Source organism: Propithecus coquereli, unplaced genomic scaffold, assembly GCF_000956105.1.
Source record: "Propithecus coquereli isolate 6110/MARCELLA unplaced genomic scaffold, Pcoq_1.0 Scaffold39, whole genome shotgun sequence".
Classification (NCBI taxonomy): Eukaryota; Metazoa; Chordata; class Mammalia; order Primates; family Indriidae; genus Propithecus; species Propithecus coquereli.
Genome location: NW_012149618.1, coordinates 5,025,866 through 5,042,218, shown reverse-complemented (window position 1 = coordinate 5,042,218; position 16,353 = coordinate 5,025,866). Strand labels below are relative to the sequence as shown.

Here is a 16,353-nt window from a genome sequence, read left to right as displayed (position 1 = left end):
TTCAAAACTATTATAGTTAAGTATTATGTAAAAGCTTAAGATTATTTCAAAGAACAGAAGGATAATATATAGCTTCCAAACTGGCTGAGGATACAGGAGACATAGAAAATATACTTACCTAACAGAAGGCAGGGGGAAAAGTTAAAGAAGGAAAATTGTACAAAATCAAAAAAATTATGATGGCAATTGGTAGAAATAGATCAAATATATTAGCAACTACACAAAAAGGTAAATTGACTAAACTCATCTATTAAAAAGAGAGATTGTCACATTGAATTTAAAAGACAAACAGAATTGGCCATTCTTACCAGAAGCATACCTAAAACAAAACCATTCAGAAAGGTTGAAAATAAGAAAATGGAAAAAGATTTACCATCAGGCCAAAAGAAATGGTTATTATCAATCAAAGTAGAACTTCACAGCAAAAACTTTTGGTAAGGATGAGAGATACAACAAAATAATAAAGGAAGACTCGAGCAAGAAGATCTAGCAATAGAAAACTTTCATGAATTTAATGATATAGCCTTGTTATGTACAAGGTAAAAGCCAACAGAAAATAAAGAGTTGCTGACAAAGCCACTCTGTCAAAATCTGAAGATCAAACAGAAAAATAATTAGTGAGAATAAAGAAGATTTGAACAACAGAATTAACATGCAACATCTTTTTATGAGCTCAGTAAGTCCATAGACACATGGAATAATTATAAAAATAGGTCACATTCCGTATCCAAAGGAAGTCATACTTCACAGGACTGATGCCATAGAAATCAGTTCTCTGTCCACAGTGCAATTAAATTAAAAGTAGTAATAGTAATAAAAGATAGCTGAACACAATAACAACATATGTCTGGAAACATAAAAATGCCCTTCTAAATAACTAATGGATTAAAGAGACAATCACAGTGGAAATTACTAGATATTTAGAACTAGAGACAATAAAAATACTAATCAAAATTTGCAATATGCAGCTACAATGAACTTTGAGGTCAACTTTATAGACTTATGTATATTCATTTTTTTAAAAAATTTATAGATTCAATTCAACAAGTTACAAATATAAAACCTAACTAAAAGAAAACATAAGAAAAAGATAATAAAGAGTGCTTTACAAAGCTGATTCTTTGGAAAAAAAGAATAAATGAGAGAAAAGAGAAAAAGGAAAATCAAACAATAACTATAGATACAGTAAAAGATTTTTTAAATGAAAGAATTAAATGATTTTATATCAATAAATTTGAAAAATTAGATGAAATGCATAATTTTCTAGAAAGAAATTTATTGCCAACATCAATTCAAGAAGAAATAGAAGCTCAGAATAAACTGATAACCATTAATGAAAAGGAATCAATAATGAATCACCTCCCACACCCCACAAGAGACAAGCCCCAGATGGTTTTATAGGCACACTTTTCTGACCATTCCAAGAAACAGATCCTATCTTTTGCAAACAAGTAATAATTCAGAGAATAGGGGAAAAAAGGTAAAACTACCTAACTCATTCTATAGGGCCAATATACTCTTCATACCAAAAACTGACAATAAAAGAACACTTTAGACCAATGTCTTTTAATACCCTTAGTCCTGAATAAAATGCTAGCACCCAAATCCAGCAGGGTGTTAATATATGTATACATATGAAGTGATCCATTATGATTTATCCTAGGCATGCAAGAATGGATCAACAACAGAAAGCCTGTTACCTACCTATGTGATAATAATATAAAAACATTAATGAGCTGGAGAAACACTAAAATCAGGATAGTGACTATATCTGCAAAGGAAGTAACAAGCATAGGATCCAGGAGGTTTTAACTTAAAACAAATATCATTACATTAAGCAAAGTCTAAAACAAAAATAGTAAAAACTAATGAGCTGATAAAGCCAGGTTGGGTATATGGATGTTAATTAAATTACTCTATGCATTGCTATATGTTAAAAATATTTCACAATTAAAAGTAAAATGTTATTTAAAGAGCAGCTGTCTTGGTGCTTCTCAAACTTGGATGTGCACATGAGTCCTTTGAGAATCTTCTTAAAGTGCAGCTTCCTAGTCAGTGGGTCTCTAAGCTGGGGCCAAGAGATGCTACTGCTACAGGTGTACAGACTGCACTTTGAGTAGTGACAGTGGTCCTCAAACCTGGACACACACTAGAATTTGCTGGCGGGGCTTTGAAAAGACTGTGCCCCAACCCCAGAGATTCTGCTTCAATTGGTCTGAGGTAGTACATGGACACTGGTATTTTTTGAAAGCTCCTCCAGTGATGCTAGTTTACAAACATAATTTAAAACCATTCAAATAATTTATTCCTTATTTTGTACCTAAGGAAACTAGAACTCTAGGAGGAGAGATACCCAGGTTGTACAGCTTGCTGGGAACTAGAAACCACTCTTGCAACTCCTATTCCTGCTCTCTTTTCAAGCACATATTTTTACTACAGTCTTTTCCAAGTCCCTGCCTTTGGGGTTTCCTATTCTAGGGTGCAAGTTGCTCATTCACCCTTCTTAGCCCAACAACTACGCAGGCATAGCCTCAGGGAACAGAATCTGGCGGATCCAAGGCAAGCTGCCATTGGCACTCTCCAGGTACCTCCTTCCCTCCCACTGCCCATTCATGCACAAAGAGAAACTCTCTTGGGGAGCGTCCTGCTGTGGATTTGAACAATCCATGTAGTCATCATGGAAGACTGAAGAACTTTCTTATCCAAAGACCAGGTCTCAGAGATTCTCAGCTTTCCTTTTTGCCTTGCTCGGTGTCCTACGGCACTCTCCTGCTCTGTCATCAGCTGGACTACAAGACACCTATTGTTCATCCCACTGCAGCAACAACATTCAGTTCTGTGCAAAGGACCCATGAGACTCATGCCATGGATGCATAGTCTCAAATCACACCACTAGCTTGGTGCCTATTTAAAACATCAGATAACTTTTCCCAAGTGGTGCCAGCTCTCACGCTTCTCTGCTAGTCTTGACCTCTGATCTTCCTTACTAACCCACCCTGATTTGGTACCTCCTCCCTCAGATGTAGGCATAGATATCTTTCTCCCGTAGTTCTCCTTCACATTGAACAAGTGGGATTTATGCCTACACTCCAAGTCCAGCTTCATGTACAGAATCCTAGAACTAGAGACCAGAAAATCTTGCAGGCCAACACCTCTATATTATGAAGCCATGGCCCTGAGTGGTCGAATAACTTTCCCCTACTTATGGCACACTGTCCAGTGGTATCCTGACCAGTGGGACCCTACCCCCTAGCAATACGTTTCCAAGCCCAGAGAGAGTCTTCATGTTTCCAGTGCTACTAGGGTTTTCATTCCCAATACTGATCTCAAACCAGTCCCCTCTCAGGGGAAAGAGGCAGTGTTTGGGCAGAATTTACCCACAGAGTTATACTAACCAGTTTATGTTTTGTCCATTTGAGATCTGTGGTCACCAGGCAGGAAGGGACAGCCACAATTGGCTTGATTGGGTTTCCTGACAGTTCCACCACACTGACCATATTCTTCCTTTTAAAGAAGGTAGACATGAGATAATTAATTACTTTCTTTCATTGTAGGAAGAACTGAGGCTTCAGAGCCTTTGAAAAGCAAACAGAAAGTCATTCTGTTGCTGGGTTTTAAATAGTGCAGTGACCCTCTTCCCTGAATATAAAGTAACCACCGTATCAATAGTCCTTCTTTTCACTTATCACTTGCCTGAGCAGGAAAGCTGTGAACCATGTAAAGAGAAAAATGACAGCTGGAGAGAGGAGTCCCAGAAAACCGTATTTAAGGTATACAAAGAAAAAAACCTTAGACTCAAAAACCATTAAAACTGAAAAGGCCTTCGTGACAATGAGTTCAACACCATTTTTAGGTGAAAAAAATTGAAGCCTAGAGAAGAAGCTTTGCCAAAGTCAGAGATTCTAGAAAGCTCAAGAAAGACAGAGACCTAGAGTCCGACAGAGCCACACTAATCAGTTAAGGTAGACCTTTATTTTTGCAATATGTGCTGATAAAATAGTATGTGTAAATTGATTTTTGGTAAAATCAAATTAAATGTGAAGTCTATTATGTATTATGGGAATTTACAGTTTACAGGAATCCTATGATAAAGCCTGAAAAGTAATTTTCTTCCCTTTTCCATTGCTCTTTTCTACTTTAAATCTGCATTTGCCTACAAGGGAATTGCTAAGGCCAAAGATATTGGCAATTTAGTGAATTCTTACCGTTGAGTTTGTTTTCTTACTATGAGGAAAATGATGAAATGGTCATATAATTAAAGCGCTGAACTACAGACCAGGAATCCAAACACCAGTCCAGATCTGCCATTACCAGCTTTGTGGCTGGGGTGAGCAACTGAACCTCCGTGGGCATCTACTTCCTCACCTGTTATTCTAGAATAATCACTCAGGCCTCTCCTTCCCTGAAGCTGGAGCTGGTCCTCAAACCTAGAAGCGCGGATCCCATTAGAGGCATGCACCCACGTGACACGCGAGGTGGCTCAAAGGACCCTGCTGCATCTCTTTTCCTTCTTTAGGACCCTGACACTGAAAGTGTGGTCCCTGGACCAGGAGCAGCAACGTCCCCTGGGAGCTCAGCAGAAGTGCAGGCCTCGCCCAGACCTGCGGAATCAGATCTGCAAGGGCTCTAGGAGATTCAGATGCACATTTAAGTTTGAGAAGGATTGGCTTAGGATGCTCACCCAGGTTCCCAGATGATAGAGGCTCTTCTCTGAGCTCTCTCCCTTCCCGATTTTGCATCTGCCTATGTGTTGCTGGAGAAAGCCAGTGAGCCCTGGCTCTGCTGTCCTTCCCGTGTCTGCCTGGTCTCTCCTCTCAGCTGCTGCACACAGTAAGTGCGCATGTTGACTGACAACAGCAAGAAATGTCAATGTATCCCTGGGGCAGGGGGCCGTTAAAGGCAGAGACAAGAAATATAAACAGACAATCACCTGGGACCATATAGTTTAGAGACAAACAGTCCCAAACAACTCAACAAACTGAATAGATAGCATTTCACACCTCTCCAAACAGCAAAAAAAAATTATAATTTTTATTCCTTTTAAAATATTTTACTTTTAATTGTGAAACATTGTAGACATACTGAAAATAATATAACAAATACATATACCACTTAGAACTATATATATTAATATTTTACCCTATTTGCTTTGGTTTCTCCCTTTTTTAATAGACAAATGTAAAGCCTCACCCCATTCACCCCGCATCCTCCCTTGCCGCTCTCCGGAATTTGTGGGTATCACTCCACGTGGGACTTTATACTTTTCCTGGATCTATCTGTGCCCATAGCCAACGCATACTCCTGTTTTTGTCACACTGTATATATCTTTTGGAATTTGTGTTTCTCACTCAACATTATGTATTAAGTTCATTTACATTTTTTAAACTGCTGTTTAGTATTTAACTGAATGAATAAAACACTGAGGGACGGTTAGGTTGAAGGAAACGAGAAGGGCTGTTTAGGGTAAACAAACAAATTTTTAATTACGTGTCTAGTACATTTTAGGTCAAAGATCCTCTGTATCTGATTCTAAGAATCCCACCCCCTTTTCCTGGTCTCAACCTATCCTTTCCTCCCCTGAGATGAACACTCTCCTCCAGATCTTCCTAACTTCTCCCAAGGTCATTGCCAGAGCAGAGAGCGCCATTCCTTTGGGTGGTGGTAGGAAGGTAGAGGACCAGCCACCCCAGGGCCCACAGCCAAGTGGCCTCATGTCCCCCTGTGTGATCGTGTGGTCCTCAATTAAATTGCGCATGACTGGAGAAGGCTCTACTCCCTGCACCCAGCAATATATGGAGAAAATGCAAACACTTTATTGCTACAATTTATCCTAAAGGAGATTTGCAAACCCGCATGCCTGCGATTTATGGTGTGACATCCAGAGATTTCATGCACTGTATTTCTCATTTATGGGCCTCAATTTAGTTAAGAGAAAAGAAGCTTTCTAGAGCAAAAACACCCTTAAGCTTTGGTAAGATGGGATATTTAATTAATTCCAAAATCACCAAGCGGGTAAAGAATGAGTCTCAAGCCTGTGTGTTCAGGCATCCCCTGGGCCCGCTTGTTAGCTCCCTCCTAGGTCTGGGAACAGAGCTGTGTACCCAGAAAGACTGAGTCTGTGGTTCGGGGCTCCGAGCCTACGACTGCTCTGGCTGTGTGCCTAGAAACCTCAGGGTTGCACCTTTCCCCAGGACAGGGTAGCTCTGCCTGCCGCAGAGTGAACCTTCATTAGGGACGTCGCAGGAGATGTGTAGGTGCCTCTGATGGTCCCAGGCCCTGGAGCTCTCTCTAACACACCCCCTCCTCCCAATGTGATCGGGCCCCTCAGGCCCACAACAGCCAAGCCATCCTTTCTTTCCTACCAATCTAGGACACTCTCATGAGGAAATAGGATGTCATGCCTCATTAGGTGACATTCACCTTGGTCTAGGGTCCCATACTTTGCAGGACCAGAAACTTGATTTCTTTCAGTGCTCCTAAAAGGAGTCATTCTCCAGGCGTCTACCTTATCAGTAACCAAATTCACAAGCCAGGTGTCTTCCCACCCTCCACACTTGCTCCTGCCATTCCAGCAAGCTGAGACACACTCAATTTCCCTTACCTTTCCAAATTCCACCTGCCCTTCAAAACTCAGCTTAAATGTTTAGGTCCTCCTTGAAGCCTCTTCTCAGGCCACCCAGCTTTCAAATGATCCTTTCCTTTGAATATGTCCAGTGTGGGTTGTTAACACACTTTGAGTATCTATCCTCGATAACCTGGTGGTGTAAACTGATGTGCATATGCAAATGATGCATTTCTAGTCAGTCTGTAGGAGCCTTGAGAGCGTAGAATAAGCCCTTTACTTCAAAAATCTCCTCAAGTTCAACACAGGGTAAGGAGTAGTGGAAAGAAGGCAGCGGCCACCTGGGAGGAGTCCTCCACCTGCGCACGGCTCTGTTTCCACATGCGCACAGTGATGGGGGCCCCCGCCCTGCCTTTCCTGGAATGGGCTTGGATGACTCGTGGCAGACAATGGATGTGAAAGCTGTTTTGAGGCTGCAAAGCACTTTGTACAGAATCAGGATTGTTGTAATCATGTGTACAGTAAAAGACAGTTTGCCAACAGACTCTAAATGGAGCACACAGAGAGTTGTCCTCCCCCAGAGATCAGAGGAGGGAGCCAAGGACCATATTCATATTTATGTTTATATTCACATGCGTTTGTGCTCATATCATATTTGTGGTTACATTAACGCATAGACTGCCACACTAGAAAAACAATTTTTTGCCTTGGGGCCACGATGTTTTATATGAAAATAGAATAAAAACTTCGAAAACAAGACAATCCTTTCTATTTTAATGAAAAATTTATTATTTTTTATTGTTTTCTGTATGTAAGTTACACGCAACTTGAAAAATAGTTCAAACAGCTCCAAGGTAAAGAGATGTGTGAGTTATTATACACATGCTTCACCAGACCCCAGGCTCAAAACTAACGTGAGTTAAATGCAACTCATATGGCACTTAATGTGTTCACACTCCTATTTCTATCTGTTGGGTCTGGAGCCAAAAGCAGCAAACCTGGGAGCTGAAGGTGAGACGTTCTCTCCTTTTCTATGGCTGGAGAAGCCTGCATCGAGAGGGCAGTGCTCTGCACAGCTTATCTGCATTGAACTCGGACTTGGGGAAAGTCTTTTTCTTTCTTGTTCAAAATTCACGTGCTATCTGCTGGCAAAAGCTTCTTCCTTGCTTTGCCCATGTGCTCCCACACAGCACCTCCAGCTAGAAATCAAGATTTCAGATTCTAAATCACACTCAAACTCAGTTCAGGTTTCCTGAGTGGCAGCCCGGTGCTGACCAGGTAAGCAATTTGTCCTAAGTCACCCAGCCGTATCTGAAGTCCCCACATTTCTTGTTGCCCCTGCCCACACAGACCCCCACACACACCCTTTACACCCCCTGTGCTATCACTGCACCCCTGAAACTGGCAGTTGGTTGGGATCCGTCACCCTCAGAACTGCCATGTCCTGGAGCAGGAAGATATGGGCCCTTTGAGAGGGTCATCCCTTTAATCCATAACCTTCAAAATCTGGGTCCCACTCTGGGTTATTAAAAATCACATCATGCCTCTGATTAAATGGCCTGGAGCTAAGGTTGGGGACTTTCTGACTTGCTTAGCTGGAAAGGAAAGAAACCAACATCACTCGAATGCTCGTGTGCCAAGCACTCTACTAGGCAATTGTATGGTTTCAATCTTGCTCAATCCTCAGCACAACTAGAGAGCTAAATATTGCAATTTATTTTATAATATGGAATCTCAGAAAGGTTAAGTAAGTGTGCCCCAGACCACACAGCTGGTACGTGACAGAGCACCCCTCTCTTTTGCCTGATGCTGCCTCTGGTACTGCCTGTGTTAATGACGACCATGTCACTTCCAGGCCTCCTGGTCATTCCAGTCTCTGTGACCCATTCAGACCTACATCAGGAAGCGTCTCCCTGCTCCTATTCACATACCCAAACCTCACCCTCTCTCATGAATTCTCTCTTCCCCTGGACACCACAGCCCTTCGAGTCCAGGTGCTCCCAATCTAGACCTCAACTTAGACCCTGCGGCACCCTCTGCCCACCAGGCAACAAACGGAGTCCCACCTCCCCACCATGCAGTTAGTGCCGTAGGCAGAGCATGGGGCCCACAAGGAACTTTAAGAGTGGGGAGCCACAGTGGACCCTCGATTTGGCTGGAATTTCATTATTAACAGTCATTTATTTGGCTCAAGAATTACGGTTGCTAATAGGGGCAGTGATAATGCACTAAGCCTTATCAGGCATTACGTGGTGCTTTGATTTCAGTTTGTGAAAGCAATTTTGATAAGAAAGGAAGAGTTGATGTGCTGCCCATTGGGACTGCTCAGGGACAATTAGAAGAAGAGTAGCAGTTGGGGGAAGAAGACAATTGAGTCGGGGAGGGGTGAGAAAGGCCAAGGGAGGCTTTGCCCACCTGCCAAGCTTGCCTGAGGGCCAGGTGGCTGATGACTGCTTAGACAAGGAGTCTAAATGGGAGAAGAAGAAGAGTGTGTAGGAATCATCAGGCCTGTCCCAAGAAATTATAGAAAAGAACCACTAAGGTCCAAAAGAGGCAGCCATTGCCTTTTTAAAACACAAATCTGACCCTGTCCCTCCCACACTGCAAACTCTTGAGTGCTATTAGCCGCCTCGCCAGGCTCCCGTCTCCATGCGACGGTCTCGTCCATGACCTGTTGACACGGGCAAATTTTGACTTTTCTTCCGTTCAGTAAATAACTATTTAGTGTCTAGTATGTTCTAGCCCCTTTAGAAACCAACTGAAATGTGATTTCCTCAGCACTTTCTTTATTGTTCCCAGTCAAATTAGTCCTCCCCACACATAGCCCCCGAAACGGTTCTTTCAACATTTGTCCCTATTTATAACTAAACATTTATTGGTGTGTTCATTCCTTTAAAGTCTGCCCCTCTCGCCCCACCTAGACTGTCAACTCCTTGAGGGCAGGGAAGTTTGTTCACCATGGTGAAGTGTGTTGATTGTCTAACACATAGTGGGCATTAATGAATGCTTATTGAATGAATGAATCAATGAATCAATGAAATGTGCTAGGGGCTGGGGACATAACAAACTGAAGGTGGTATGGACTCTGCCCTCACAGGACTTACAGTCATGTAGGAGATGACAGATGGGGCAGGAGGGATGGCCGTTCTCTGGGGTTGGGCACCATCCCTGCTTTGCTGCGCCTCTTCCCATCCGCTCTGGGCAGGCTGTCATGGCAGTGAGCACGAGGTGTGCAGCAAGCGCCTTGCATCTGCTCCTGTGAATGCCAACTACAAAAAGGCAAGTTGATCAACACCCCAAGAGTCATTAGTAACAGATGACTGGCAACACATCTCACGACTGATTTCTGCAGTGTGACACCAGAGCGAGATGCTCCAGGACAGAATCCGAGCTCCTTGCAGGGCCCAGGGGTGCTTTGCCATCCGCCTGAGCTGTCTCTTCAGTCCCCTCTGCCCTCTTCCCTGGGCATCTTCACACACCCTGCATCTCGGCCTCACACCCCTTTCCTGCCCCTTCCCGCACTGCCTCCCAGGAAGCATGACCCCCCTTCTTTGCCTGGAAACGCCCCCTGTCTCAGGGCCACCAGATCACTCTTCTGTGCTCCTACCCCTCCCTGCCTCTCCCACGCACTGGTTCCGTGGGCAAATGGAGCTTTTCCCATACACCTAAATATAGTGGTCGTCTCTGGAGAGTGGGCTTATGTGTGTCTTTTATTTCCTTCTTGATACTTTCATATGTTCTCTGTATTTTTCCATAATGTATCTTTTCTACAATTATCTTTATAAATGGAAAAACATGTAGGTGTTTAAAAATGATTAGGGTTATTTTTATGTCTCTCACACCCTTCTATACTATGGGGTCATCCTGGCCAAAAACCAGGTCTTTTTTGTTTTGTCTTCAGAGCCTTGTGTGGGGCTTAGAACCTGGAATGTGCTCATTGTATGCCAGATGAATGAATGAATGAATGAATGAATGCTTGGGGAGGAGAGGGCAGCATTTGAGGTGGCAGCTAAAGACATGGATCTGAGCCTCACATCCTGTCTTGTCATCTGAAAAACATCATACTGTTCCTAGGGCATCTCCTGGCCGTTCCCTTCTATGGCAAGTGTGGAAGGGCGTGCCGCTCCCTGGCCCAGAGTCTCTGTCCCGCTGTCCCCACCCCACCTGACTGAAGCAGCCCGGCACGGGAGGGAGGACTGCGACTTTCACTTCATTGCAGTTGCGGGACTTGCTGTCACTGTTGGCATTTGCCACCTGTCTGGGATTTTATAGACACGCTTTCTCTGTTTATTGTGATGTGAGTTTGCACAATTTCTCTTCAGGCACTCAGAGTCTTCCAAGCATGAAGCTCCTAGAGATGAATGAGCCTTTATCAGGGGCTCAGAGCTCTTTATGCAGTGGGAGCCAGCTGTGCTCTCGGCTGTCTTAAATTTCCAGCCACATTTTCCAAACCTTTGACTGAGAGGCCAGGGCCAAAGGGGGAGACTGGCCCCAGGGGTTCGCTGATGTCTACACAGAGCTGGCAGGGATTTATTTAGCCACTCACTAAAGGGGAACAGTGAGGACAGCGACAGCTGCCTCCCTCTGTGTTGTCCGGGACAGCCAGGAACATTCACCAGTGTGGACGGGAGCTTGGAGGACCCCTTCAGGGGAGGAGAGACTCTGGGATAAGATGGGGGGAAGGCAGATTCTGTCACCTACACACCATGTGGCCTTGGGCAGGGCACTCTGCCTCTCGGAGCCTGTTTCCTCATCAGTCAAATGGGAATAATGTCACCTAAGACAATGCGGAGTTTATAATAGACATTCAGTAAGGGGAAGTCGTCTACTTCCACTGCCTTCTTTGAGCTCCCAGAGGCCTGACCTATCCCAGAGCTGTGACTCTGGCTGTCGGGCCCCTGACCTGCTGCCTCGTGTCTGCTACACTCCTGCCCTTCAGGCTGAGTTGGACCCTACCTGGTGCTCCTCCAGGAAGCGAGCTGGAGGCTCAGAGCCTCTCCGGGAAGATGAGTGAGTGGGGAGCGCAGGAGCAGAGCAGGGACTGCGGACTAGACAGAGGAGCCCAGCGATTTCTCCTGCAGGAACTTTAAGGGGTCCCCTAAGGTCTCTCTTCAAAGTGACGCCAGAGCTTGGGCCCTGACAAGCACAGGCACGGTGGCCGGGCCGACTGGCAAAGCACTTTGAATAGATAGTTAGTTCAGGCTTTTGTGCTTCTGCCTTGGCTCATTCAACTGGATCTGATGCATCACCCCTCCCCTACCGGTCTCTTCCCCTTTCATTCCTCTAGAAAACCACCCTGAGCTAAACTTCCCAAATCCAACAGAATAAAAAATGAGTTCAGGAGGAAGTTTCTGTGCTGCAATTCTGTCTTGTGAAAGAGAACATATTCCACAATTTTTTTTCCCAGAGGCAAAAAAGTCAGATACTGTTACTGTGGAGTTAGTTATACAGGGTAACTAAAAATCTGTACTTGATTTTTAATAGAGCCCACAATTTGGGCATTTGGAAAAAGTCAGACACACATGTCTGCCTCCGAATCAGAAAGTCATCCCTGTCACCATCAGCAACCCCCGCCACCATTGCTGTTTTTCCTTTTTTAAACTAGTTTTAGGCAATAAAACATGCATACACTAAAAACCACGCATCAGTGGATGAATTTTTACAAAATGAAATCATTCATGTAACTACCACCCAGACCAAGATGTGAAAGATTACCAGCATATGAGAAGCCACCCTATGTGCCCCGCCAGTCATTACAATCCTTAAAATTAATCACTATTTGACATATCTCACTACAGATTAGGTTTTCCTGTTTTTAAATTTTATATAACTGTTCTGTGTCTGTGAGATATTTCCATTTAATTGTATGTAGCAGTAATTCAGTTTTCATTGTTGTATAATATCCCATTATATAAAGAGACCACAATTTACCCAGTGAATTAAGTTGTTCTTGTACATGTCTTTTGGTGCATATATGTATGCATTTCTTTTGGATATTTTACTTAGGAGGATAAAAGTGTATGCCTGGTTAAGCTTTAGAAGATATTCCAAAACAGTTTGCCAAAGTGACCGTACCAACTTACACTCCCTCTGGCAATATATTGACAATATGTTCCATCTTCTCAACAACTTGGTAGGGCCAGTTTTTTGTTTCTTTTTAGCCATTCTGGTGGGTGGAAAGTGGTATTTCACTATGGGTTTAATTTGCATTTCCCTGATGAATAATCATTGCGAACATGTTTTCTAATGCTTTTTGGACATTTCTTTTGTGAAGGGCCAGTGTAAATCTTTTGCCATTTGTTGTTGTTGTTGTATTATTTGTATTGTTCTTATTGATTTTAGTTCTTTATATATTCCAGACAGAAGTCCTTTATAAGATGCATGCATTGTAAATATTGAAAATATTTTCTCCCAGTCTGTGGCATGCCTTTCTAATTTTTTGTCTTTTGATGAGAAGTTTCTCCAACTTACCAATTTTTTGTTTACGCTTAGTACTTTTTGTGTCCTGTTTAAAAAATCTTTACCTACTTCAATGTTATAAATATATTCTTCTATGTTATCTTCTAGAAGCTTTATTGTTTTTCCTTTCACATTTAGGTCTATAATTCATTTGGAATGGATTTTTGTGTATGGTTTGAAATAGAGGTACGGGCTCATTTTTTCAGAGAGAGATCCCATTCACCCAGCACCCTATGTTGAAAAGATTATCCTTTCCCCATTGTATTACAGTGATATCTTTGTTGTAAATCAGGTGGTTAGAAGTGTAGGTTTGTTTCTGGGCTCATTCACTAGGTGTTTATTTGTCTATCTTTGCACCAACACCACTCTGTTTTAAATAATGTAGCTTTATAATATGTCTTGATATCTGGTACTGTAAGTGCTCTAACTTTGTTCTTCCTCAAGATTGTCTTTGCCATGTTTAGCCTTTTGCACTTCTACGTGCATTTTAAAATCATCTCATAAATTTACACGCACATACATGTACAAAAACCTGTTGAGATTTTGATTGGGATTACATTGAATCTATAGATTGATTTGAGAAGAACTGACACTTTTACAACCATCAGTCTTCCAATCCCTTAGCATATTAAAGCCTTTCATTTATTTAGATCTTCTTTAATTTCAGTAATATTTTTTAGTTTTCTTTGTGTTCTTGCCAGTATTTCTTTAGAATTATTCTTACGTGATTTTTAAGTGCTTTTGTAAAAGTTATTTTTAAAAAGTCTTTTTTGCAACTTGCATTTAAAAATAGAATTTTTTGTCGTACACACAGTATTGGCTATGTATCCAAAACCCATGTCAAATTCACTTATCAGTTCTAAAAGTTTATAGATTCTTTTGGATTTTTTTGTTCTGTTATCTACCAAAGTTGACAGTTTTATTATACGATCAGCCACAATCTCTATTCCTAGTGTGCTGAGGGTTTTAATTTTTCCTTTTCCAAATATTATGCCTTTTATTTCTTTTTCTTGCCTTACTGTATTGGCTAAGAAAACTAGTAAAATATATATTAGAAGTGATAGGGGCCATCATTGTCTCATTCCCTAACTCAAGGGGAAAGCTTTCAATATTTCATCATTAGGTATGATGTTAGCTATAGGATTTTCAGAGATAGCATTTATCAAATTGAGGAAGATTCCTTCTGTTTCAGTTCCTACGGTTGCATAACAAATCATCCCAAAACTTAGTGGCAAAGAACAGCCTTTACTATACTCACGGATTCTGTGAGGAGACAGTTGGAAAGGCTTGTCCCTGCTTCACCCTGTCCAGGACCTCAGCTGGAGGACTTGAAGCTGGGGAGATGGAATCAGCTAAATGCTTGTTTACCCACACGGCTGGTGGTTGATGCCAGCGGTTGGCTGCCAGCCTCTCTACTTGGGCCTCTCCATATGGTCTCTCCATACAGGCTTAATTCAGGCTTTCTCACACTGTGGCGAGTGGGTTGCCAGGGCGTGTACCCCACAAGAGAGCCAGGTGGAGGCTGTATTACCTTCTGTGATCTAGCTTGAAAGTCATTCGGCATCCCTTCCACTGCATCCTGCCCAACAAAGTATTCACAGAGTTCTGCAAGTTCTGGAAGAACAGGTGGGAACAGAAATATAGCTGTAGCTATTTTTGGAAAATAAGGTCAGCCACAATCTCTATTCCTAGTGTGCTGAGTGTTTTAATCATGAATGGGTGATATATGAAATACTTTTTCCATATCTATCATGTACTATCATGTACTGTTTATTCTTTTTGCTATTGTAGTGAATTATACTGATTGAATTTTGAGAATTAAACCAACTTTATGTACTAGAATAATCCCAACTTGTTGTGATATAGTATCTATTTTATATGTAACTCATATCAATTTGCTAATACTTTGTTTAGAACTCTTGCATCTATGTTCATGAAGAGAGATTGACTTGTAATTTTTCCTTCTTGTAGCCTTCTCAGATATTGTTATCAAAGTTATGCTAACCTTATAAAACAAGATGGGGAACCTTCCTCATTTTTATATTTTTTGCCAAGAATTTGTGTGAAAATTGGTTTTACTGCATCTTTAAATGTTTGGAAAAATCCATTGGTAAAGCCATCTTGGCCTGAAATATTCCTTGTAGAAAAGTATTTAATTATGTATCCTATTAATGTAATTAAAAGTAATTATGTATCCTATTAACTGTGTATCCTATTTAATTATGTATCCTATTAAGAATATAGTTATATATTCCTTTACTATGCTGTTAGTGGTTACCATAGAGATCATGAGAGCATATCTTACATTAGTATGCTTGCCACTCCTGAACAAGGCAAGAACCTAAGATCACTTAAACCCCATTCACTGCCATCCTATCTTTTATCCTTTTGCTGTCATATATTTTACTGCTAGAAATATTTTACATATGTTAAGACATAACAGTTATTATGTTAATTAGCCAAAATGTATTTAAATATTTCCACATATTTTCCCTTTCCAGTGCTCTTTATTCCTTCTTGCGTTACTGTGCTTCCATTTCGGAAAATTTCCCTTTTGCTTCAACAACTTAGTTTAATATTTCTTTCAGTAAGGGTCTGCAGGCAAAAAGATTTTTCAGCTGTTTTGTCTGAAATGTCTTATTTCACTTTCATTGTTGAAGAATGTTTTCACTGGGTAAATAATTCTTGGCTGGAAGTCATTTTCTTCCGGCATGTTGAATACATCACTCTGTCCTCTGTCAGCCATCAGTGCTTCTGTTGAAGTCAGTCATCAGCTGTATCGATGCTTCTTTGGAGGTGGCTATTTTAAAGGTTTCCTTTTCATCTTTGATTTTCATAAGCTTTATTATGATGTGAATTGGTATAATTTTCTTTATATTTATTCTATTTGGGGCTTGCAAAGAAGCTTGATGTTTTTGTCAATTTTGAAAAATTCTCAGCCAAGATTTCTTCAAATATTGCCTCTGCCCTTTTCTGTCTTTCCACTCTTTCTGGGACTTCCCATTACATATATTTTAGAACTTCTCATTGTGTCTCACATATCTCTTGAATTCTTTTCCGTATTTTTCATCTTTTTTTTCTTCTCCCTAAAATTCAATCTGGGTATTTTCTATTGACCTCTCTTACAGTTTGCTAATTTTCTGTTCTACTATGTCCAATATAGTGTTAAGCCTATCCATTGAATTGTTAATTTCAGTTATTGTATTTTTCACTTCTAGAATTTTCGTTTGATTCTTATTTCATAAATTCCTATTTTCTTTAGGAAATTCTTTATTTTTCAACAATTTTCTTGAACATAATCTTCATATAATTATTTTAAAGTTAGTATTTGA

General features: G+C 41.3%; 1 protein-coding gene across 1 annotated transcript in view; it reads left to right on the top strand.

Moving 5' to 3' along the window:
* ALK (anaplastic lymphoma receptor tyrosine kinase) overlaps positions 1-16,353 on the top strand; it is a 702,002-nt gene that overhangs the window by 405,010 nt on the left and 280,639 nt on the right. Inside the window, exon 8 of the mRNA XM_012652436.1 lies at positions 7,627-7,693. Within this exon, the coding sequence (XP_012507890.1) occupies positions 7,627-7,693 (67 nt within the window). The remainder of the gene's footprint in view (positions 1-7,626; positions 7,694-16,353) is intronic.